The 23499-nt window shown below is 52.8% G+C and overlaps 1 protein-coding gene across 3 annotated transcripts in view; it reads left to right on the plus strand.

Annotated features, from left to right (window-relative positions):
- PTCH2 (patched 2) overlaps positions 1-23499 on the plus strand; it is an 85561-nt gene that overhangs the window by 48184 nt on the left and 13878 nt on the right. For 2 of the 3 annotated variants that reach the window (XM_078671771.1, XM_078671772.1), the window contains 13 exons: positions 1981-2176; positions 2623-2744; positions 6790-6937; positions 12985-13116; positions 13728-13883; positions 16641-16733; positions 17412-17537; positions 18370-18488; positions 19778-20174; positions 20635-20947; positions 22139-22281; positions 22650-22830; positions 23002-23282. In XM_078671771.1, the coding sequence (XP_078527897.1) occupies positions 1981-2176; positions 2623-2744; positions 6790-6937; positions 12985-13116; positions 13728-13883; positions 16641-16733; positions 17412-17537; positions 18370-18488; positions 19778-20174; positions 20635-20947; positions 22139-22281; positions 22650-22830; positions 23002-23282 (2407 nt within the window). Of the gene's footprint in view, positions 1-1980; positions 2177-2622; positions 2745-6789; positions 6938-12984; positions 13117-13727; positions 13884-16640; positions 16734-17411; positions 17538-18369; positions 18489-19777; positions 20175-20634; positions 20948-22138; positions 22282-22649; positions 22831-23001; positions 23283-23499 lie in introns of those variants that run through there. The other variant, XM_078671773.1, reaches the window with a different exon arrangement.

Below are 23499 nucleotides of genomic sequence, written 5' to 3' on the forward strand. Positions count from 1 at the left end.
CCTGCTGCTGCTCTGCTTGTCCTCCACCTGCCTGCTGCACCTCTGCCTGTCTTCCACCTGGCTGCTGCTCCTCTGCCTGTCCTCCACCTGCCTGCTGCTCCTCTGCCTGTCCTCCACCTGCCTGCTGCTGCTCTGCTTGTCCTCCACCTACCTGCTGCTCCTCTGCCTGTCCTCCACGCGCCTGCTGCTCCTCTGCCTGTCTTCCACCTGCCTGCTGCTCCTCTGCCTGTCCTCCACCTGCCGCTCCTCTGCCTGTCATCCACCTGCCTGCTGCTCCTCTGCCTGTCCTCCACCTGCTGCTCCTGTGCCTGTCCTCCACCTACCTGCTGCTCCTCTGCCTGTCATCCACCTGCCTGCTGCTCCTCTGCCTGTCCTCCACGCGCCTGCTGCTCCTCTGCCTGTCTTCCACCTGGCTGCTGCTCCTCTGCCTGTCCTCCACCTGCCTGCTGCTCCTCTGCCTGTCCTCCACGTGCCTGCTGCACCTCTGCCTGTCTTCCACCTGGCTGCTGCTCCTCTGCCTGTCCTCCACCTGCCTGCTGCTCCTCTGCCTGTCCTCCACCTGCCTGCTGCTCCTCTGCCTGTCTTCCACCTGCCTGCTGCCCCTTTAGTTGCTGCTTCTCCCTCCGCCGGGTGCCCCTCGCCTCCTGCTTGTCCTGGCTGTGCCCCTCGCCTCCTGCTTGTCCTGGCTGTGCCCCTCGCCTCCTGCTTGTCCTGGCTGTGCCCCTCGCCTCCTGCTTGTCCTGGCTGTGCTCCTCTGGCTCCCCCTGCCCGCAGTGTATCAAGATGTAACCGAGCCGCCATTAATCGTCCTGACGCGCTGCGCGGCGTCGGTGATGGAGGGCGGCGAGGCGTCGGGGGGCTTCTCTCCCCGCTTTGTTTGTCTCTGTAACAGGATCATGCACGCCGGGTTACCGGGCATCTGTCCCGGAACGCTGCTCCGGGGGGTGCTCGAGAGACCCGAGCAGAGAGGACGGGTCACACCGGGCAGCCTCTCTACATGCAGCCGAGCCAGCCCTCTGCTGGGGGTTACCACGCGGATCAGATATGTCGAAACAGACTGATTGATTCTGAACCCCTTCCAGGCCTAGCCCTCAATCCCTTCCCAAGTCTGCTTGTGCTCAGTTGTGGCCTGCCACACCTTTGGCGTGCTTGCACCTTCATTGTCTGGCTCCTTACTGAGCCTTGCAAGTCTTTCCCTGCTCGAGATCCCCTGTTGCTGCAGACTCTCCTCCGAGGCCGCCTCTCCGGGGACACAGCCTTACCCACCTGGAAAGGCTTACCTGTTCATGACTCTGTACCACATTCCACACCACAAGTCCCACTCTGCACCCTGGCCCTAATCTTCCGGCCTAGCCGACCTCTCGCAGCCTGGCCTCTCTGTCCTCTCCTCACAGTGCCCCCCAAGGACACGCAGCCTCCCTTTCCTGAGTCTGTTCACAAGTCTGCCTGAACTGCCCATGGAAGCCAGATTAACTGCCAGTAGATGTAGCTATAGATGTGTTGTATTTGTAAAGCGCACGGCTGCCCACGCGACAGGGCGTCCTGGCGCTGCACTCATACCGCTGTGGAACCCTTCCTGGCTTTTCCATGTGAAATGTCCACTCCTGGGCACCCCCAAGATGAAGCCAGGCATCCAAGCGCTGCTGGGGCCGTTGTGGAGATTAAGCAAGCTATTGCCCAGAGTCACAGAGTGGGACCCATGATTAGACTAGGCACCGAGGCGAGAATTATCAGGTCCGGGGAAATTGAGCCCAAGACCCGCCGAGGCGGGAATCGAACCCTGGTCCCGGGCCAGACCTCTGCATCAGAGTCTGCCGCTCTAATCATTGAGCCACGCTTCTCCACAAGGAGTGTCCATGAACGTGGACGCCACTGGAAGTCACATCGGCTTCACTCGGGGCAGGAGGGGCTCGCAGCAATAATTCATATTTCTATTTGCTGCTTTATATTTGTAACAAATCTTTTCTCTGTTTTTGGCAGTGGGCGGCCCGAAATCCAGTGGAAAAACCTAAACCCAATGCAGCTGATGGAAGAGCTTGGGCAGTTCACCTCCGTGGATGGCTTTAAGGAGATGCTGGACAAGGCGGACGTGGGCCAGGCGTACATGGAGCGGCCGTGCCTCGATCCCATGGACCCCCAGTGCCCAGAGAGCGCGGCCAACAAGCACAAGAGACGGGTGAGCTTGCCATGCGGCATTGCCTCAGAGGTTGATAGAGGACTGATTGTACCCCCTCTGTGGGCATGTCTAGGACTGCTTTTATCACAGTTTGTATGGGCTCATTCTGGGGGCTCATTGTACTACTTGTCTAAAGTGCTTCTTTTGAGGACTGATTTTACCAGGCACGCTTGTTGTATGAGTTCATTTTGGGTGTGGAGGGCAAAGGTAGTAGCGGGGCCATTGTACACAGCATTGTCTGCCTGTGTGTGGCGAAGCAATTATTAGCAGTTTTGCAGTCTTTATTTTCCCTCAGAATCCCTTTATCTTCTACAGAAAGCCTACAGGGTTTAGTAAAATAAATTGTATCTATTTACAAATATGTTAAAGTCTAATTGGCATGTATGATATGTGCAGTGATGTTCCACTGCCGCCCTCATGACCCGCTTCATTATTCCCTTCCCCAGGTTCCCAACATCCCCCAGGAGCTGGCGGGGGGCTGCTACGGCTTCTCCAAGAGGTTCATGCACTGGCAGGAGGAGCTGATCCTTGGAGGCACTGTGAGGGACTCCCAGGACCGACTGCTGAGGTAAGGCCCAGAGGGGTGGGTGGCCTTTGCCTTCCAATAGCCATGGGCAGCTTAGGAATGTGGTGTGGGAGGGGGCAGATCACTTGTCCTCAAGCATATGAAGGAGGATGGCTGGGCCTCCATCTTCAGTATAGTAGGGGTTTGGGATGCCCCAAAGTCATATTAGGTACTTCGAGTGAATTGATTAAGAAAATCATTACTAGACCACTAAATGTGGCTGGATCATCAGAGAGGCCAATAATTACTAGACCACTAAATGTGGCTGGATCCTCTGAGAGGCCAAGAATGACTAGACCACTAAATGTGGCTGGATCATCAGAGAGGCCAATAATTACTAGACCACTAAATGTGGCTGGATCATCAGAGAGGCCAATAATTACTAGACCACTAAATGTGGCTGGATCATCAGAGAGGCCAAGAATGACTAGACCACTAAATGTGGCTGGATCATCAGAGAGGCCAAGAATTACTAGACCACTAAATGTGGCTGGATCATCAGAGAGGCCAAGAATGACTAGACCACTAAATGTGGCTGGATCATCAGAGAGGCCAAGAATGACTAGACCACTAAATGTGGCTGGATCATCAGAGAGGCCAAGAATTACTAGACCACTAAATGTGGCTGGATCCTCAGAGAGGCCAATAATTACTAGATCATAAATGTGGCTGGATCCTCAGAGAGGCCAAGAATTACTAGACCGCTAAATGTGGCTGGATCATCAGAGAGGCCAAGAATTACTAGATCACTAAATGTGGCTGGATCATCAGAGAGGCCAAGAATTACTAGACCACTAAATGTGGCTGGATCATCAGAGAGGCCAAGAATTACTAGACCGCTAAATGTGGCTGGATCATCAGAGAGGCCAAGAATTACTAGACCACTAAATGTGGCTGGATCCTCTGAGAGGCCAAGAATTACTAGATCACTAAATGTGGCTGGCTCCTCAGAGAGGCCAAGAACCAATCAGAAATCTTGAAAGCAAAAGGAGTTGCAAAGTTGCTGTAAATTGCAGTCTGGTTTCTTGAAAGGCTTGTGCAGCTGCAATGAGTGTGAGCTTCTGAGGGCAAAACTAGGAAGGCTGAAAAAGGACGACGCCCAGATAAGAAAGGAGGGCGGGTACAATGGTCAGAGTGGGGCGCAAGGAGAGATGATGGGGAAACAGGTCGGCTGAAGGACTCTTTGCTGTTTGGACTATTTACTGGCCTGGGCCTGTTAAAGTAGAGCTGTACTGTAGAGGTGCGTGCCGACTATACCAATGGAGACAGAGATCTTTTGGTAGCTACGACGGATATTAATCTTTAGTTCCAGTATGTATGCACAGTCCCTCTGCGGTCATGGGGCTCAGCAGATCTATCCATGAGTGTGAGGAGTGACCATCTCTGCACGCAATGCTCTTGAAGGGTCTCTACAGTCAGAGATAGCTCTGAACGGGCACAAGCCCTTCCCCTCCCCCTTCCTTGGTTGAGGCAGAGTGGGTAAGGAACAAGCTTGGTCATATTTCGTAAATGCCCATGTGATGGTGATCGCAAAGTATTGTTTTGTTTTTGGGCTCAGAGAGCCAAAGCCCTTTAATGCTGTGTTACCGTGTGAGATTCAATTATTTTGGTTGGAGTGGTAAAGACTGCGCTTCCTGTGAGGTAGGCCTTCCTGCCCGAGGTAGAGCGCAACACTTAGCAGTAGCGGTGAGAGTGGGGTCTGGCCTTCTAGGGGGGTTGAGCTGGGGAGTGCAGACTTTGATGCTGGGGGTAGGATGTTGGGCACGCCTGTCCTGGGTGAGGGGGGAGGAGTGCTCGTGCTTCGCTGTCTAGTACGACATAGAAGGGAGGTTAAGGACCAGGCTGTGGTGATAGGCTATGTCTCACCTGAGTGGGGCCTATCAGCTTGAGACACGCCCCCCAGTGGGAGGTGATCGTCCAGGCCTGATCGACCATCATGGAGCAAGAGTGGGCCTGGCTGCTTGCTTGGAAGGGTTGAGGGGCGTGGAGTTACAGTTTGAGACCTGGCTCCAGTCTGAGGTGGTCGTCCAGGCCTGATTGACCGGGACGTGCTCTAAAGGCTGGATGAGCAGGCCAGGGGAGGGTCAGAGGCCCCGTGTCCGGGCTGCCCGGCCCGGGCTGTCCAGACAGAGGCCTGTGTTGCAGGCTGGGTGTGATGCAGAGGCGGCCTGATCTCTTTATTGCCCCACTGATGGAGACCTGTAATGGGCTCCTGCCCCTCTGTCACTGCTGCAGATGGTTATCCCTGACTGTTAACAACCCTGGGCCCACACAAGAGGAGCAGCTGCCTTTTTTTTTTTTTTGTGGCCTGGAGCCAAAGGCCTGATGGAGCCAAAATCAATCCAAGGCGGCGCTGAGCGCGAATAACAATGTCGAAGGGCATCAGAGCGCTCAGAGCTGCCCGGCTCCTCCGCGGCGGAGTACAACAAACCAGGGCTCTGCCCCGGGGCCCTGCATCTGAGGGAGCAGGGGAGAGAGGAGACTGTGCTTGGGGTCGTCCTAAGAGGATGGCACCACCACCAAATAGTTCAATAAGATGTGCTTTTTTGTTTTCAAGGCATCTGTCTGGTACTCCCCTTAGGAAAATCATCACCTCTCTCACTGCTTGCTAATTTTTCAGTTTCACTTTTGTGAAAGTACTATATCCACTTTAGAATATAAAGGTAGAGATACATATTTTATCATGACTGGCACTGAGCAGGTTGCCATTTGCAATTATTTAGCAATTTTTTCACAGTGCAGACAAGTACACAGTGTCATCAGCTTCGCGTACTACGTGAAGTTTAAAGTATACTACGTGAAGCTACGTGTAGTGCTGCCACACAAACTACGCCCAGTGCTACTACCAACCATGAGGTCTGTGATTGACCCTAATATCTGATCCAATCTGTGAGGACTAATGCAAACCAGGAGGCCTGTGAACAGAATTAACGTTGGCTACCGGCTCTGAGGTTTACTACCAACCATGAGGCCTGTGACCAGCCCTGAATCCTTACCGCAGCCCTAATTCTTGCTACCAACCTTCTGCCCCCCCATACCTGAGGCCTTTCACCAAAATAAAGGCCTATGAGCGACACTGCAGTTTTCTGCCTGCCCTAATACCTACTGTGAGCCCAGTAGCCTGTTGTCAACCCAAGCCTACTGTCCGTTCAGAATCCTACTCTTACCTGGGCCCTAAGGCCACTCTCTGTCCTGTAACGTACTATCAGATCTCCCTCGCACCAGGGAAAGTTAGACAACTGATTCAATGCCATCACAGTTGTGTTCTTTCAGCGAACAGTTGGAACTTGTAGGGTTGTACGTATAATGCAGATGCGACCCTACTTGTTTCCGCACTGTAAGCTGTTGCATAAAAACCAGGATCGGCTTAAAGTCACCCTCACGCAAAGGGAAATAAATGATGAACCAACTAATGTCCCTTTTTGGCTCATAGTAATCTAGAGGCAGGGAATGAGCACACCTTGCCCCTCCTTATTCATTCCATCCTCTCCCTCCCCACAGCCACGGCGTCCTCCGGTTTTGTCACATGCTGCTGCGTACAGCCTGGGATATTTCTCGCACAGATCGACTATGAAAGCAGATGGATTGTACATGTAGAAATGGGGTCGTCCTGTGGGATGAACAGTCTATGGTGCCCCCATATAGATGATTTTTCACTATCCATATTCTGTCAAATGTACTTGATCTTCCCTAGAGCTTCTATCATTTCTGCAAAAAATGAAGGTTTTTGACGGGGAAATAATGTTAACCCCTTCGACGCTGATGACGAGCTGGGCTCGTCATGGCGTAGCCTCCTCGCACGCTCATGACGAGCCCAGCTCGTCACGTAACATGCGATTTTAAAAATCTCAGCGTACGAGCGGAATTCCGCCCGCACGCATGCGGTTAATTCTATTGAAGCTTTATTAACTGTCTTAGCAGGCTCCAAGCTGAACGTGTACTCTGTCTGACTCCTTGTTTTGTGCATGCATCCTTGCATATTGCTCAGTACAGGCCGTGTCAACTGTTCACACCTTCATTAGCTGAACTTTGCCCTCTCTCCTTGCAGCGCCGAAGCTCTCCAGACGATGTTCCTGCTCATGAGCTCCCGACAGCTCTATGAGCATTTCAGGGATAACTACGAGATCCACGACATCAACTGGACTGAGGAGAAGGCGGCGGCCATCTTGGAGACGTGGCAGAGGAAGTTTGTGGAGGTAATACCATATCAGTATTGTTTACGTTACACATGAAATGACGGGACACTTTGGGGCAGATTTATGATGGGAATGCGCCACGTTTCCATCACGCAAACGCGGCGTAAACGTGGCGCATCCCTACGACCCATTTACAACGTGACGCATCTAGGCAGATGCGTCACGTTATAAAGCCCTGCGCCACTTGTGGGCATTCCGGCGCAGGGTGGGCGTTCCGGGGCAGGTGCGCCTCGCAAAAGTGGCTGAGTGAAATCTATAAGATTTCACTCAGTCACTTTCAGGCCAATGCTGCGTCAAAACCCTGCGCCTGCTTGAAGCAGGAGTAGGACTTGACGCAGCATTGTATAGATGGGGCACCCCCGAGCCTTGCTGGAGCTGCGTCGTGCTTGCGACGCAACTCCAGCAATGCGCCACCTTTACGGCACAGATGCGCCACGCATCTGTGCCGTTTTTGCCCCATGATGCGCCGCATTGTAAATGCGGCGCACCATGGGTGGCGGAGCAGCGGCGCAAAATAACTGGTGCATCCCTGGGGATGCGCCAGTTATCATAAATCTGCCCCCAAGTGTCGTGGGTCCTGCCTTGAAGCCCTCTGTGGCCACCGAGCTGAGTTAGTGACTAACGCTTGGTCGTCGGGGACCTCAGCGGGCATGTCTTGGGTGCCATTAGCCAAGGTTTCCATGGGCATAGATGACCCACCATCTCCCAGGTGACAGACAAAGAGAAACGGAGGGGGAAGATACAGAGCTGGAAGATTGACAGGAGGAGAGAGAGCGAATGTTCAAGGAGCCTTTCCGCCCCTAGCAGTATCAGCACCCCCAGCCTGGCTGAGAGGTGAGCCACACAGGACATGCTCACCTGCTCAGGGTAGAGTTACATGGACGCATTGAAATGTTTGTGAGGTTTTGTTTTATAATTGTAAAAAGGCACTGTAAACGTGAGTTGCAAAAAATCCCACATCTCCAGAAAAGAACACCGCATTCACCTCTAGTAAGGAAAAGTTTAAATGTCTGCAAGAATATGTCCTAACTTTCAAGGGGATGTTTCTCACTACTGTCTGGAAGCAACCTCGGTTTCACGCTTTCAGCAAGGATTCTTTTCTTTGCTGAACGTTCATGTTGCCGTTCTTTAGACAGATTTGCTTGTAGCCGCCAGGTCTCCTGGGTTCCATCTGTCCTCGGTGTGGGATATAAACAAGGTCAGCCTTCACATCGCTGGCACATGGCGAGGGAAGGGAACAGGCTGTTTCGGAGATAGCGGCAGTCTGAGTGGGAAAGGCCTGCAGGCAGGCCCAGTCGGGTTCTTCCACACGCACTAATACCTTGGAGTTCAAAAATTCATCACCCACCACAATAGACTTTCACCTTTACTCTGATAAATAAATGTGGTCACTGTGCCCTTCCGGAGACTGGCCCCTTAGCTTAGAAGACACGTGTCTTCGTGTATTTGTGTCCCAGCAGCCCTTGCCGTGAGTGGAATTGAAGTATTTTCGGTTCCACGCCTCTGGGCCCTCCTGGACGCAGCCTCAGGCGGGTGTCCTGTATACATGCTGAAAGCCTCCAAGGGGCGAAGTGCACGCAGGTTTAGAAGAGGAACCAGCCTGTCTTGCCTTTTTTAAGGAAAGCTTAGGCTTTCACTGGTCGTGGCACTAGGGACAGGGTGACCTGAGCTGACCTCTGCCCTCTGCCCTTCAGCATCTGCAAGCATTATTCTCAGCTGTCAAACTTGCAAAGATGTTTTTCTGTAAGAAATTGCAGAAGCAGCTTGCCTCCTTTTGGTCTCCAGGGCATTTTCCAGGGGCGAGAAGAGGAAGCAGTTGGAAGGAGAACTCCTCCGGAGGCACTCTGCTTGTTTGGTGTGTGCGTCCATCCGTCTGTCCAGGAGCCTTCCAAGGCCACACGCTCCAGCATGGCCTGAGTTAGCCACAGTCGGAGGAGGGCATCCATTGAATGGATGGTCTTTCTAGTGCTTGCTCTAGCGGTGCTTGTCGGTGCAGACACTCCTGTGGTGGAGACTCTGCGTGTTTGGTGTGTGCGTCCATCCGTCTGTCCAGGAGCCTTCCAAGGCCACACGCTCCTTCATGGCCTGAGTTAGCCTCAGCCGGAGGAGGGCGTCCATTGAATGGATGGTCTTTCTAGTGCTTGCTCTAGCGGTGCTTGTCGGTGCAGACACTCCTGTGGTGGAGACTCTGCTTGTTTGGTGTGTGCGTCCATCCGTCTGTCCAGGAGCCTTCCAAGCCCTCACACACGCTCCTTCATGGCCTGAGTTAGCCTCAGCCGGAGGAGGGCGTCCATTGAATGGATGGTCTTTCTAGTGCTTGCTCTAGCGGTGCTTGTCGGTGCAGACACTCCTGTGGTGGAGACTCTGCTTGTTTGGTGTGTGCGTCCATCCGTCTGTCCAGGAGCCTTCCAAGGCCACACGCTCCTTCATGGCCTGAGTTAGCCACAGCCGGAGGAGGGCGTCCATTGAATGGATGGTCTTTCTAGTGCTTGCTCTAGCGGTGCTTGTCGGTGCAGACACTCCTGTGGTGGAGACTCTACGTGTTTGGTGTGTGCGTCCATCCGTCTGTCCAGGAGCCTTCCAAGGCCACACGCTCCAGCATGGCCTGAGTTAGCCACAGTCGGAGGAGGGCATCCATTGAATGGATGGTCTTTCTAGTGCTTGCTCTAGCGGTGCTTGTCGGTGCAGACACTCCTGTGGTGGAGACTCTACGTGTTTGGTGTGTGCGTCCATCCGTCTGTCCAGGAGCCTTCCAAGGCCACACGCTCCAGCATGGCCTGAGTTAGCCACAGCCGGAAGAGGGCGTCCATTGAATGGATGGTCTTTCTAGTGCTTGCTCTAGCGGTGCTTGTCGGTGCAGACACTCCTGTGGTGGAGACTCTACGTGTTTGGTGTGTGCGTCCATCCGTCTGTCCAGGAGCCTTCCAAGGCCACACGCTCCAGCATGGCCTGAGTTAGCCACAGCCGGAGGAGGGCGTCTATTGAATGGATGGTCTTTCTAGTGCTTGCTCTAGCGGTGCTTGTCGGTGCAGACACTCCTGTGGTGGAGACTCTGCGTGTTTGGTGTGTGCGTCCATCCGTCTGTCCAGGAGCCTTCCAAGCCCTCACACACGCTCCTTCATGGCCTGAGTTAGCCACAGTCGGAGGAGGGCATCCATTGAATGGATGGTCTTTCTAGTGCTTGCTCTAGCGGTGCTTGTCGGTGCAGACACTCCTGTGGTGGAGACTCTGCTTGTTTGGTGTGTGCGTCCATCCGTCTGTCCAGGAGCCTTCCAAGGCCACACGCTCCTTCATGGCCTGAGTTAGCCACAGCCGGAGGAGGGCGTCCATTGAATGGATGGTCTTTCTAGTGCCTGCTCTAGCGGTGCTTGTCGGTGCAGACACTCCTGTGGTGGAGACTCTGCGTGTTTGGTGTGTGCGTCCATCCGTCTGTCCAGGAGCCTTCCAAGGCCACACGCTCCTTCATGGCCTGAGTTAGCCAGAGTCAGAGGAGGGCGTCCATTGAATGGATGGTCTTTCTAGTGCCTGCTCTAGCGGTGCCTGTCGGTGCAGACACTCCTGTGGTGTAGACTCTGCGTGTTTGGTGTGTGCGTCCATCCGTCTGTCCAGGAGCCTTCCAAGGCCACACGCTCCTTCATGGCCTGAGTTAGCCACAGCCGGAGGAGGGCGTCCATTGAATGGATGGTCTTTCTAGTGCCTGCTCTAGCGGTGCTTGTCGGTGCAGACACTCCTGTGGTGGAGACTCTGCTTGTTTGGTGTGTGCGTCCATCCGTCTGTCCAGGAGCCTTCCAAGCCCTCACACACGCTCCTTCATGGCCTGAGTTAGCCTCAGCCGGAGGAGGGCGTCCATTGAATGGATGGTCTTTCTAGTGCTTGCTCTAGCGGTGCTTGTCGGTGCAGACACTCCTGTGGTGGAGACTCTGCTTGTTTGGTGTGTGCGTCCATCCGTCTGTCCAGGAGCCTTCCAAGGCCACACGCTCCTTCATGGCCTGAGTTAGCCACAGTCGGAGGAGGGCATCCATTGAATGGATGGTCTTTCTAGTGCTTGCTCTAGCGGTGCTTGTCGGTGCAGACACTCCTGTGGTGGAGACTCTGCGTGTTTGGTGTGTGCGTCCATCCGTCTGTCCAGGAGCCTTCCAAGCCCTCACACACGCTCCTTCATGGCCTGAGTTAGCCACAGTCGGAGGAGGGCATCCATTGAATGGATGGTCTTTCTAGTGCTTGCTCTAGCGGTGCTTGTCGGTGCAGACACTCCTGTGGTGGAGACTCTGCGTGTTTGGTGTGTGCGTCCATCCGTCTGTCCAGGAGCCTTCCAAGGCCACACGCTCCTTCATGGCCTGAGTTAGCCACAGTCGGAGGAGGGCATCCATTGAATGGATGGTCTTTCTAGTGCTTGCTCTAGCGGTGCTTGTCGGTGCAGACACTCCTGTGGTGGAGACTCTGCGTGTTTGGTGTGTGCGTCCATCCGTCTGTCCAGGAGCCTTCCAAGCCCTCACACACGCTCCTTCATGGCCTGAGTTAGCCACAGCCGGAGGAGGGCGTCCATTGAATGGATGGTCTTTCTAGTGCCTGCTCTAGCGGTGCTTGTCGGTGCAGACACTCCTGTGGTGGAGACTCTACGTGTTTGGTGTGTGCGTCCATCCGTCTGTCCAGGAGCCTTCCAAGGCCACACGCTCCTTCATGGCCTGAGTTAGCCACAGCCGGAGGAGGGCGTCCATTGAATGGATGGTCTTTCTAGTGCCTGCTCTAGCGGTGCTTGTCGGTGCAGACACTACTGTGGTGGAGACTGCGTGTTTGGTGTGTACGTCCATCCGTCTGTCCGGGAGCCTTCCAAGCCCTCACACACGCTCCTTCATGGCCTGAGTTAGCCACAGTCGGAGGAGGGCATCCATTGAATGGATGGTCTTTCTAGTGCTTGCTCTAGCGGTGCTTGTCGGTGCAGACACTCCTGTGGTGGAGACTCTGCGTGTTTGGTGTGTGCGTCCATCCGTCTGTCCAGGAGCCTTCCAAGGCCACACGCTCCTTCATGGCCTGAGTTAGCCACAGCCGGAGGAGGGCGTCCATTGAATGGATGGTCTTTCTAGTGCCTGCTCTAGCGGTGCTTGTCGGTGCAGACACTCCTGTGGTGGAGACTCTACGTGTTTGGTGTGTGCGTCCATCCGTCTGTCCAGGAGCCTTCCAAGGCCACACGCTCCTTCATGGCCTGAGTTAGCCACAGCCGGAGGAGGGCGTCCATTGAATGGATGGTCTTTCTAGTGCTTGCTCTAGCGGTGCTTGTCGGTGCAGACACTCCTGTGGTGGAGACTCTGCTTGTTTGGTGTGTGCGTCCATCCGTCTGTCCAGGAGCCTTCCAAGGCCACACGCTCCTTCATGGCCTGAGTTAGCCACAGTCGGAGGAGGGCGTCCATTGAATGGATGGTCTTTCTAGTGCTTGCTCTAGCGGTGCTTGTCGGTGCAGACACTCCTGTGGTGGAGACTCTGCTTGTTCCTGTTCCTCCCTGTGACTGGATTTGCGATGGCCGTGGACATGTAGGTTTCATAAGCGATGGTCATGTGACTCCACGATGCTCCATGGTCTTTGGAGGTCACCTGGTTAGAGGGCACTTGGGTCACTTGCGCCAGAGGTGCATGATTAGGCCCTCATAGAGTATTACGCTGGTCCTATCCGCTACGATCGGACTCAGAAAGCCATCAGGTGACTTCTTTCGAAGGGCAAGAAGGCGCTATGGGAAGTGGAAAGTATCTGTTACCCTCTGGGTGTTTTTGCAAATGGCATGTGTGTCCTAGAGTTCATGTATGTTCTTTTTCTATAAGAGGAGCTCTTAAGGGACGGTGTCCGGGGCTGGTGTATTTCGCAGGCCCAAGGACACAGCCTGAAAGACCATGTTGTTAATTCGCTTCTTGGGCTTGCATGTTGCAGTATTATACAAAAGCCTCACCTGCCTTACTTTGTGTTGTTTTCTGTAGTACATCGTGGCTCAGCAACAATCAGTAAGCAAATAACAATGATGACTATTAACAAATGCTGCTGTCTCCCTCCCTTGCAGCTGGCTCAACAGTCCGCTCCGGAAAACTCCTCTCAGATCATCCACGCCTTCTCCACCACCACCCTCAATGACATCATGAAGTCTTTCTCCGACGTCAGCGTGATCCGTGTGGCTGGCGGGTACCTCCTGATGGTGCGTATGTCCCCGCTGATATCATGTGTTTGCTTTCGCAGCATTGGGTTTCATGGCCGGGTAATATGAGTCACGGTGCTTGCTTGGGTTCTGTAGGCCTATAAAGAGCTGTGGACACCTGGGCCTGGGTGTGGGCTTCTTTCGGAGGGGTCATATGAGTCCAGTCCCCCTTCTGTAGGGTCTGTGCGTGAGGAGCTGTTTCAGTTTGCCAGACAGCCCATGTGCCATCATCTCACACCCAACCCAGATTTGTTTGGGGCCGCGCTTTCTTCCACCACGTGTGTACATAAATGTCCCAGTGCACGTGCACCCTGTCCACCACAAAACATGGATCTCTACCATGGAGCATACTATCAAACCCTCTCCACTGCACAAAAGATGCTGCGGCTTGCAAAAGAATCCCGCTATCCTGGACCCTTTCATGCCTGTGATGCCTGACCCTGCTGCCTCTGACTTCAGTTTGCAATGTCTGTGAACCGTGATGCCTTGTGATTCACACTGCACATTCCTTCATCACTCGCTCTACTTTACCCAGGGCTCCGTGTGTAGAACTGTATGCATTGGCCCTGTTTGAGGAAGATGTCTGATGCTGTCTTTGCCTCTTTTTGCAGCTTGCCTATGCCTGCGTGACCATGCTGCGCTGGGATTGCTCCAAGTCACAAGGGGCTGTGGGGCTGGCCGGTGTGCTGCTCGTTGCCCTGTCAGTGGCATCTGGCCTCGGACTGTGCTCCTTGCTAGGCATCTCTTTCAACGCGGCCACCACCCAGGTAGGCTGAAGAGCAACATGACTGAGACTCTGCCTGTGTCTGCACACATGACAGTCAGTGCATTAAATGCGTATAGATCTCCCTGTATCATACCGCATGCTTCCACATCAGACCTTATTTGTAGAACCCCCTATCCCTACACATGCAGGGCACGAGTATACTTTACCTGCATCTCAGAACAAGTCTGCACATTCCCTCGCTCACAGAACATGTCTGTAAATTCTCTCTGTATCAGAACCTTTGAGAATTTCTGCACTTCAGAACGTTTGTGGATTCCATCCATCACATACCATGTTTATAGTCTCACGCCTCCTAAGACAGAGTATGCTGTAGAAGCCTACTCTTCTCCACACACACAGCATGTTGTAGACCACACGTCTACAACATGCATGTAGATTCTCTCATCTCACATGTGTAAATTCTGCCCTTCGATAAGGAATGTGCTGTACACCACACACCTCAGCACTCTTCGGCGCAGCACATGCCGCAGACCCGACACTTCAGCGCAGCAGCACATGCCGCAGGCCCCACACCTCAGCGCTGAGCAGGCAGTAAGCACCACACCTCAGCTCTGAACATGCGGTAAGCACCACACCTCAGCTCTGAACATGCGGTAAGCACCACACCTCAGCTCTGAACATGCGGTAAGCACCACACCTCAGCTCTGAACATGCGGTAAGCACCACACCTCAGCTCTGAACATGCAGTAAGCACCACACCTCAGCTCTGAACATGCGGTAAGCACCACACCTCAGCTCTGAACATGCGGTAAGCACCACACCTCAGCTCTGAACATGCGGTAAGCACCACACCTCAGCGCCGAACATGCAGTAAAAACCACACCTCAGTGCCGAACATGCAGTAAAAACCACACCTCAGCGCTGAACATGCAGTAAGCACCACACCTCAGCTCTGAACATGCGGTAAGCACCACACCTCAGCGCCGAACATGCAGTAAGCACCACACCTCAGCGCCAAACATGCGGTAAGCACCACACCTCAGCTCTGAACATGCGGTAAGCACCACACCTCAGCTCTGAACATGCGGTAAGCACCACACCTCAGCTCTGAACATGCAGTAAGCACCACACTTCCGCTCTGAACATGCGGTAAGCACCACACCTCAGCGCCGAACATGCAGTAAAAACCACACCTCAGCGCTGAACATGCAGTAAACACCACACCTCAGCGCTGAACATGCAGTAAGCACCACACCTCAGCGCTGAACATGCAGTAAACACCACACCTCAGGGCTGAACATGCAGTAAGCACCACACCTCAGCGCTGAACATGCGGTAAGCACCACACCTCAGCGCCGAACATGCAGTAAAAACCACACCTCAGTGCCGAACATGCAGTAAAAACCACACCTCAGCGCTGAACATGCAGTAAACACCACACCTCAGCGCTAAACATGCAGTAAGCACCACACCTCAGCGCTGAACATGCGGTAAACACCACACCTCAGCGTTGAACATGCAGTAAGCACCACACCTCAGCGCTGAACATGCGGTAAGCACCACACCTCAGCGCTGAACATGCGGTAAGAACCACACCTCAGCACTGAACATGCAGTAAGCACCACACCTCAGCGCCGAACATGCAGTAAGCACCACACCTCAGCGCTAAACATGCAGTAAGCACCGCACCTCAGCACCACACCTCAGCGCCGAACATGCAGTAAGCACCACACGGCCAAGCATGCAGTAAGCACCACACCTCAGCGCTGAACATGCGGTAAGCACCACACCTCAGCGCTGAACATGCGGTAAGCACCACACCTCAGCGCCGAACATGCAGCAAACACCACACCTAAGCGCCGAACATGCAGTGAGCACCACAGCTCAGCGCCGAACATGCAGTAAGCACCACACCTCAGCGCCGAACATACAGTAAGCACCACACGGCCAAACATGCAGTAAGCACCACACCTCCGTGCCGAACATGCAGCAAACACCACAACTAAGCGCCGAACATGCAGTGAGCACCACAGCTCAGCGCCGAACATGCAGTAAGCAGCACACCTCAGCGCCGAAAATGCAGTAAGCAGCACACCTCAGCCCCGAACATGCAGTAAAGCACCACACCTCAGTGCCGAACATGCAATAAGCACCACACCTCAGCCCCGAACATGCAATAAGCACCACACCTCAGCCCCGAACATGCAGTAAAGCACCACACCTCAGCGCCGAACATGCAATAAGCACCACACCTCAGCCCCGAACATGCAGTAAAGCACCACACCTCAGCGCCGAACATGCAGTAAGCAGCACAGCTCAGCGCCGAACATGCAGTAAGCAGCACACCTCAGCGCCGAACATGCAGTAAACACCACACCTCAGCGCCGAACATGCAGTAAACACCACATCTCAGCGCTGAGCATGCAGTAAGCACCACACCTCAGCGCTGAACATGCGGTAAGCACCACACCTCAGCGCCGAACATGCAGTAAAAACCACACCTCAACGCTGAACATGAAGTAAGCACCACACCTCAACCCCGAATATGAAATAAGCACCACACCTCAACCCCGAACATGCAATAAGCACCACACCTCAGCCCCGAACATGCAGTAATGCACCACACCTCAGCGCCGAACATGCAGTAAAGCACCACACCTCACCTCCTCAGAGGACTTGCTGTAGACAATCGCTCTTGCCGATTTATTTTTCTGTTTTCCATTGAAAGTTGTCTTTGGGTGTTCACTGTTTTGATATATTTTGTCCTTCTCTTCTTCTGTCTTCCGTACACTGGCAGGTGTTGCCCTTTCTGGCACTTGGAATTGGGGTGGATGACATGTTTCTTCTGGCACACGCCTTCACAGAAACAGGACTGAGCACCCCCTTCAAGGTGAGGATACAGCTTGTAATGAGCTGTTGAGATTAAACTAGTTCTTTGCGTCTCCAGTAGGATAAATGGAAAACCAGACACATAGGGGTAAAGAGGGACACCTTAAGCTCATAGAGAAAGAAAGGCACAAGGGCAAAAGGCTCTAATTGGGTGAACAAGAGACATAAGAGGTGGGAGTAAGGAATGTACACCATGTTCTGAAAGAGGAAACAAAGTAGGAGAAACATAGCAGGTATTTTGAAGTAGAAGATGCCACAGGACTTGGAGGTTAAGGACGTATGCAGGACTCCAAAAACGAGATTCGTACATGGATCTATGAAGGAAAATAGGACAGTCTGTGGAAGAAGTGAAAAGGGATTGGTGTCTTTATTTGGACTTACGGGTACGTGCCTTTTATTAAAGCCCCACAATTCCTTGTACAGATCACACAAAGTACCTAAGCCACCCGTGGGGTCGGCTACAGGGAGTGGTTTTGTACGCATCCCTTCAGGCGCTGGTGATGCTAGTGGCATCACTGTCAACTGGCCTTTTTTACAAGCTGATAACACCTTGGTAGGTTGTAGTGTCAGCTGGACACTGGATAGAGAGCTCTAGGAGGAGGAAAGGAAATAGAAGGGTATGTGAGAGAAGGGCAATCGGACTACCTCTGTAACTTCCCTGCTGTGTTTCTTTCCCCAGGAGAGGACGGGCGAGTGTCTTCGCCGCACGGGAACCAGTGTCACTCTGACCTCCGTCAACAATATGATTGCATTCTTCATGGCAGCGCTGGTGCCCATCCCTGCTCTAAGAGCGTTCTCACTCCAGGTAAGTGCTGTGCATGCTTTGGGTGCCAGGACCAAGGCAGTGTTGGTGTTGGTGGTGATAACCCTGGTCAAGGCACTGGTGGTGGTGATCACCCTGGTCAGGGCACTGGTGGTGGTCACCCTGTTCAAGGCACTGGTGGTGGTGGTGATCACCCTGGTCAGGGCACTGGGGCCGGTGGTGGTGATCATCCTGGTGTAAGACTTTCTGCACTCTGGGGCGAGCCAAATGGAAGGGTTAAGTGTCCGCACCGGTCAGGTTGGCTTTACCTGCAGCCGCAGTGGGAAAATATCCGATTGGAGATGGGCTTGGCGATGTCGTCGATAAATGTACCGTAGTTATGCTGCCTTCGGTAGTGGGCTTTGAGTAAATATTCACAAAGTGCTTTTAGCTATGCCCTTGTGAAATTCCCATTTAGGCAGTGTTTTAAATGGGTAGGTACTGTCTGGTACTGAGTACCAGCACTTCTTTAGTTTGTAACAGAGTGCCTACACTGCTGAGCGCTACTGCAATACATTTAATGGGAGAGTACCGGCCCTTCTCAGGAGCAAACAGGTACTCTAAACAGTAAGTACCTGCACTGCTATGTTTCCTTTGAAAGCACTGCCTCTAGATAGGATGACATCCCTGAAAAGGTGAAAACTACTCCTGGAAGTAATTACCTACATCTGATCTGCAGTCAAAATCTTGCTGACTCATTGCCACCACCTAGAGCATGTCACTCTGCACTGCTGCTGACAAGGGCTCACCCTGTGCTGGGCTTCTCTTTTGTGGAAATTGAGATTGAAGTGACATGTGTCTTTTCCCTCTTGTTCTCTTTTTCTCACCATGGCAGGCAGCCATCGTAGTGGTGTTCAATTTTGCAATGGTGCTGCTCATCTTCCCTGCCATCCTGAGCTTGGACCTTCAGCGGCGTGAGGACAAGAGGCTGGACATTCTTTGCTGCTTCTACAGGTGAGTGCCGGCCTGCGCTGTGTGTGTGTGTGTGTGTGGTGCTGCAGGCAGACCCTTCCATGGAATGTATGACTGCCACAAACACCTCAGCAGGGCCGACTGCCTCCATATGTTCAGGCCGGAAGCAAAATTCCACATCTGGCAAGGAAATAGAAGTATTGAACTTTAAGTTAGGGCAAAATACCTTCTTCTGAAGCACTTCAGTTCTTTGGAAAGCCTTCCCACTGGAAGAGATTTAGTGAGCGCTATGAGCAGGGGCGGCTCCTTCATTATGGCGGTGGAGTGTTGCCCCACTGATTTCTCGCAGTTCGAGAAGCAGAAACATAAAATGATATTTTTAATACCATTTTATGTTTCTGCTTCGGGCACTGTAAGAAAGCAGAAAGGTATGCCTAGTTGGGGGCGGGTAGTTTGGTTAAGGTTAGGGATGAGTGGCTTGCCCAGTGCTGTGGGCCCGATAGTCATGCACAATGGTCTCCTCATAGGCGCCCGGCTGGGCGCCGTCGCCACCAATCACACTGCGCCATTGCAGCGTTGTGATTGGCTTAGGGGAGGGGAGGGAGGCTGCCTGTGGCTGCTTCCTGTTCAGAAGAGCAGCAGGAAAAGGGGACCCGGCCAGGAGCTGAGGCGGCACGGTACCCAGGAAGGTAAGTTTAAAATAATTTACATTAAAGCCGTCCCGGGAAGCCGCACAACATTAACCCGTGAGTCATGACGGCAACGACTAAGCACACCTTTACATTCTGTGCCAGGTGAATATTTGATGCTCACTGGCCAGACTGCGGTGTATGTAAAAGCATTGGTTAAGGTTTAACTTGTTTAATGGGGACCAGTGTTACGATGTCACAAACTGAACACACTATAGCATATTTTAATTAAAGTGTCCCTTCTTTTAATTCCTAAAGCAATGTCTTCTCCATGAAACTAGGGCACTAAGTCACAAAACATGAAGTGATGAGTACAACATGAAGTGATTGTATTTACCATTTCTTCCTTTGTGTATGTGTGTTTGCTTCCCCTAAGCATGCGTTAAAAATCTTGTAGTGTTCCATCCCTTTTCCTGCATGAAGTGCATAGTGCAGTATTTACTCTTTCTTAGCGTCCTGCTACTCTGTGGACATAATGCAGATAGTGCAGTGTTTTCAGTTTGCCTCTGTGTACCCACCTACGCTCAGCACCATGCATTGTAATGCTGGAGTGTGTATGTGTCTGCATTGCTCACTTGTTGCATAAACAAGTGATTACATACATCGTGTGTGACATTATTCCCTTACCTTGGTTCGTTTCAGCCCTTGCTCAAACCGTGTTATTCAGATCCAGCCACAGGAGTATGCGGACGCCAACGACAACTGCACATACCACCCGTCCTCCTATGGTGGCCCCACCATCACCACCAGTACCCACATCACCACCACTGTGCAGGCCTTCACACAGTGCGACTCCTCTGGCCAGCACATTGTTACCATACTGCCGCCCACCTCACAGATCCGTACCTCACCCTCTGTCATTGTGGACCCCCTGGGGTCCCAAGTGTTCACCCCTTCCAGCTCCACAAGGGACCTACTCGCTCAGGTGGACGAGACTAAGGCGGGGCGAGAGTGTGTTCCACTGCCCTTTGTCAAGTGGAACCTGTCGGATTTTGCCCGTGAGAAGTACGCCCCTCTGCTGCTGAAGACGCAGACCAAAGTACGTAACGGCCTACTACCTGCCGCGTGTTGTGTATGATGGGTTAGTGGAGCTCGTGCCTCACATAGGTTGTTGGTGTATCTGTACAGTCAGTAGGTAAACACTTGGGTATAACTCAAAACTCTAGAATGGCGCTGTGCTTTGGGGACAGGTTCTGGTTTTCTTTTCAGACAGATAATGACTCTGAACAGTGTCTGCATACAAAGTTTAATGCAAAGTTCGATGCACATAACTTTATCTCAATCCATGAACAGGGACTAGTGTAATGGGCACTGGAACGATATAGATATGTATTCATAGTAATAACATGGTAGGAATTCTGGGTAAACTTTGCATTTGTGGTACCTGAGGAGATTAGAATATCGTCCTGAATAAGATAGATACAGGGGAGGGAGATGCGGCGCTGTGCGTTTGTGTGTACACTTCTTAAATAGTTTTTAATCCCACCACTTTGTTGCAGGGTATCGTGGTTGTACTCTTCATGGCTCTCTTGGGCCTCAGCCTGTACGGCACCACCAAGGTCCACGACGGGCTCTACCTGACCGACATAGTGCCCCGTGACACCAAGGAATATGGCTTCATCTCGGCCCAGTTCAAGTACTTCTCCTTCTACAACATGTTCATCGTCACCAAGGGCGGCTTTGAATACCCCCGGGCACAGAGGCCGCTGCTCGAACTGCACCAGAGCTTCAACTCCATCAAATTTGTGGTGCGAGGCGAGGATAGGGCCTTGCCGAAGATGTGGTTGCACTACTTCCAGGACTGGCTCAGAGGTGAGGTTTGTTGAAGCGTGCCCCTTAATCGTTTCTGTAGTTGCCTGAAGAGGAAGGTCTCTTTTTGTTAACAATATGTTCGAGGCATATGAGTTGTAGATCACATGCTTTGCATAGCCTGCTATCTAGTGTTGGGTCAGGATGTTTGCACTTTGTTTTTTTCTTCGAAGAAGTCTTTTCCAGTCCCAAGGCTCAAGAAAGCTGTGATTAGTTGGGAGGACATGGAAGCTTTCTCTTGGATGGCCCCGCAGGAAGCTCAGCTTCCCCACAGCCCACACACAGCCTGCCCCAGTGGAAAGCACACCGCCCAGCTCTCTGCACCACTGCCAGCTCAGCTCACTTCCTGGCTTAGGTTACTGCCTGCCATCCATCATCCTTTTCTGCTCTGCCTCAAGTCGTCCCTGGCAGGCTCCCCTGCCCACCAGAGGATCATCACTCCTGATCTCACTGCTGGCAGCCCCCACTTCCCCTGGAGAGTACCCATCTGAAGAATGGTTACGGAGGGGCCTTTGGTGACAAAGGGTTCCCCACGACAGATGTCCTGCTGCGATCGGGAGGGTCCCCCTTCTAGATCATAGCAAGGGCTGCCTCCTGTGCTCAGGGAGAGGCCTCATTAGCAGGATCTGATGTTGCCAGAGGTCCTCCAGCTTGGATAGCCTCTGCTGACAGATGCTTCCTGGCTTCAGATGCCCAGGTGTCCACTTGCAGAGTCTGCTGTCCAGGGGAGGCTCCGACGCTGCATCATTCTATGCTGGTGCCGCGCCGCAAGAGAGCGCGTGGTCATCGGCCCTCCTCTGTGCCCTTCCAGGCTCGCCTTTTTACTGAACGGGACTGAGACTGGATGGCAAAGAATGTCTGCCATGACTGGGCTAGCTAGGCAGAAGCCCACTGTGATGGTGCTACCAGTGTAAGATGAAGGCTCGTCATCGCTTGTTGGGGCCAGGGGCTGTCCTGAGGCATCATTCTGATTTATTGGTACCAAAAAGGCTGATGTAGACCCGCAGTGGTGGCCGACTGGTGGAATGGGATCACAACAGAAACACCTGCATGGCGGCAGTAACACAGAGACTATATTGGTACCATCTCTGCTGGGGCATCTTTGATGATGGTTGCACTGGGGAAGGGGTGGAACTTTTAATTCCAGCTGAAACTCACACTGCTGCCTTGCCTGTCTGTCTTCCTCTCCTCTAGATCTGCAAGCCAAGTTTGATCAGGACTGGGAGGCGGGACGCATCACCCGTGACAGCTACCGCAATGGCACAGAAAATGGGGTCCTTGCCTACAAGCTGCTGATCCAGACCGGTGACAAGAAGGTCCCCTTCGACTACAACCAGGTGAGTTTCCTTGGACAGGTACCCCAGAGACAAAAGAACCTTTGAGGGTCCACACACACGAAACACATGCCTCCTGTCTATAATCATGGCATTAAGTAGGATACAAGTAGAGACCCACATTTGTGGCCAAGTAGCTAAAGAGTTGGGATCTTGATGCACAGCAGCACCATATAGGGAGGAAGTGAGGCACTATTATGCCAAGAAAGGAATGAGCCGGGTTCCCTGTGGGTTGGCACCTAAGCACTATGAAGGGAAGAAGCATGAACTCCAGGGGTGCTGCTTTAGCAATGGAAGAATGCCCTGTGGCTTCCTTTTGAAATCTTATTGGCTTTGCTGACATCTGCTCTCCCAATTCTGCTCCACTACAGCTTACCACACGTCGCCTTTTGGACGAGAATGGTCTCATTCATCCAGACACTTTCTACATCTTCCTGACAGTGTGGGTGAGCAACGACCCCTTGGGGTACGCTGCCTCTCAGGCCAACTTCTACCCTCAGCCTCCGGAGTGGATCCATGACAAGTATGACACTACGGGCGAGAACTTAAGAAGTAAGTGTCCTTCAACATGTCACTCCTTGCTAACCCCTGCTGCCTGGTCCTCTTGTATTACAGCTCTCCGCAGAGCTTAAGGCATGCACACATAACTAGCCCATGAACCTCCTGGTGTACAGTGCACGGAAGGCTAACCTCACTAACCCCTCACTCTGCTTGTTTCTACAGTTCCCTCTGCGGAGCCTCTGGAGTTTGCCCAGTTCCCGTTCTACCTCAACGGCCTACGCCAGACTTCTGACTTCATTGAAGCCATTGAGAGTGTCCGTGCTATCTGCGAGGAGTTTGCTGCCCGGGGTGTCCTAAGTTACCCTAACGGCTACCCCTTCCTGTTTTGGGAGCAGTATATCGGTCTGCGCCATTGGTTCCTCTTGGCAATCAGCATTGTTCTGGCTTGCACCTTCCTGGTCTGTGCCATCTTGCTGCTCAATCCCTGGACGGCAGGCATCATTGTGAGTACAGAGCAGCGCTGGGCTCCATTTTGTGCAAATGCCTATGCGGAAAGGTGTATGTGTTTGGGTGTTGTAGTCCACTGTTGTGTGGGGCCAGTGTTGGTTGATTAGGCAAGGGTCCATTGAAGTGTACTTGGCCTTAGAGGTGGAATGAGGGAGCCTCCGTTGAAGTGTATGTGGCCTTAGAGGTGGAATGAGAGTGCCTCCATTGAAGTGT

This window comes from Lissotriton helveticus, chromosome 1_2 (assembly GCF_964261635.1).
Source record: "Lissotriton helveticus chromosome 1_2, aLisHel1.1, whole genome shotgun sequence".
Classification (NCBI taxonomy): domain Eukaryota; kingdom Metazoa; phylum Chordata; class Amphibia; order Caudata; family Salamandridae; genus Lissotriton; species Lissotriton helveticus.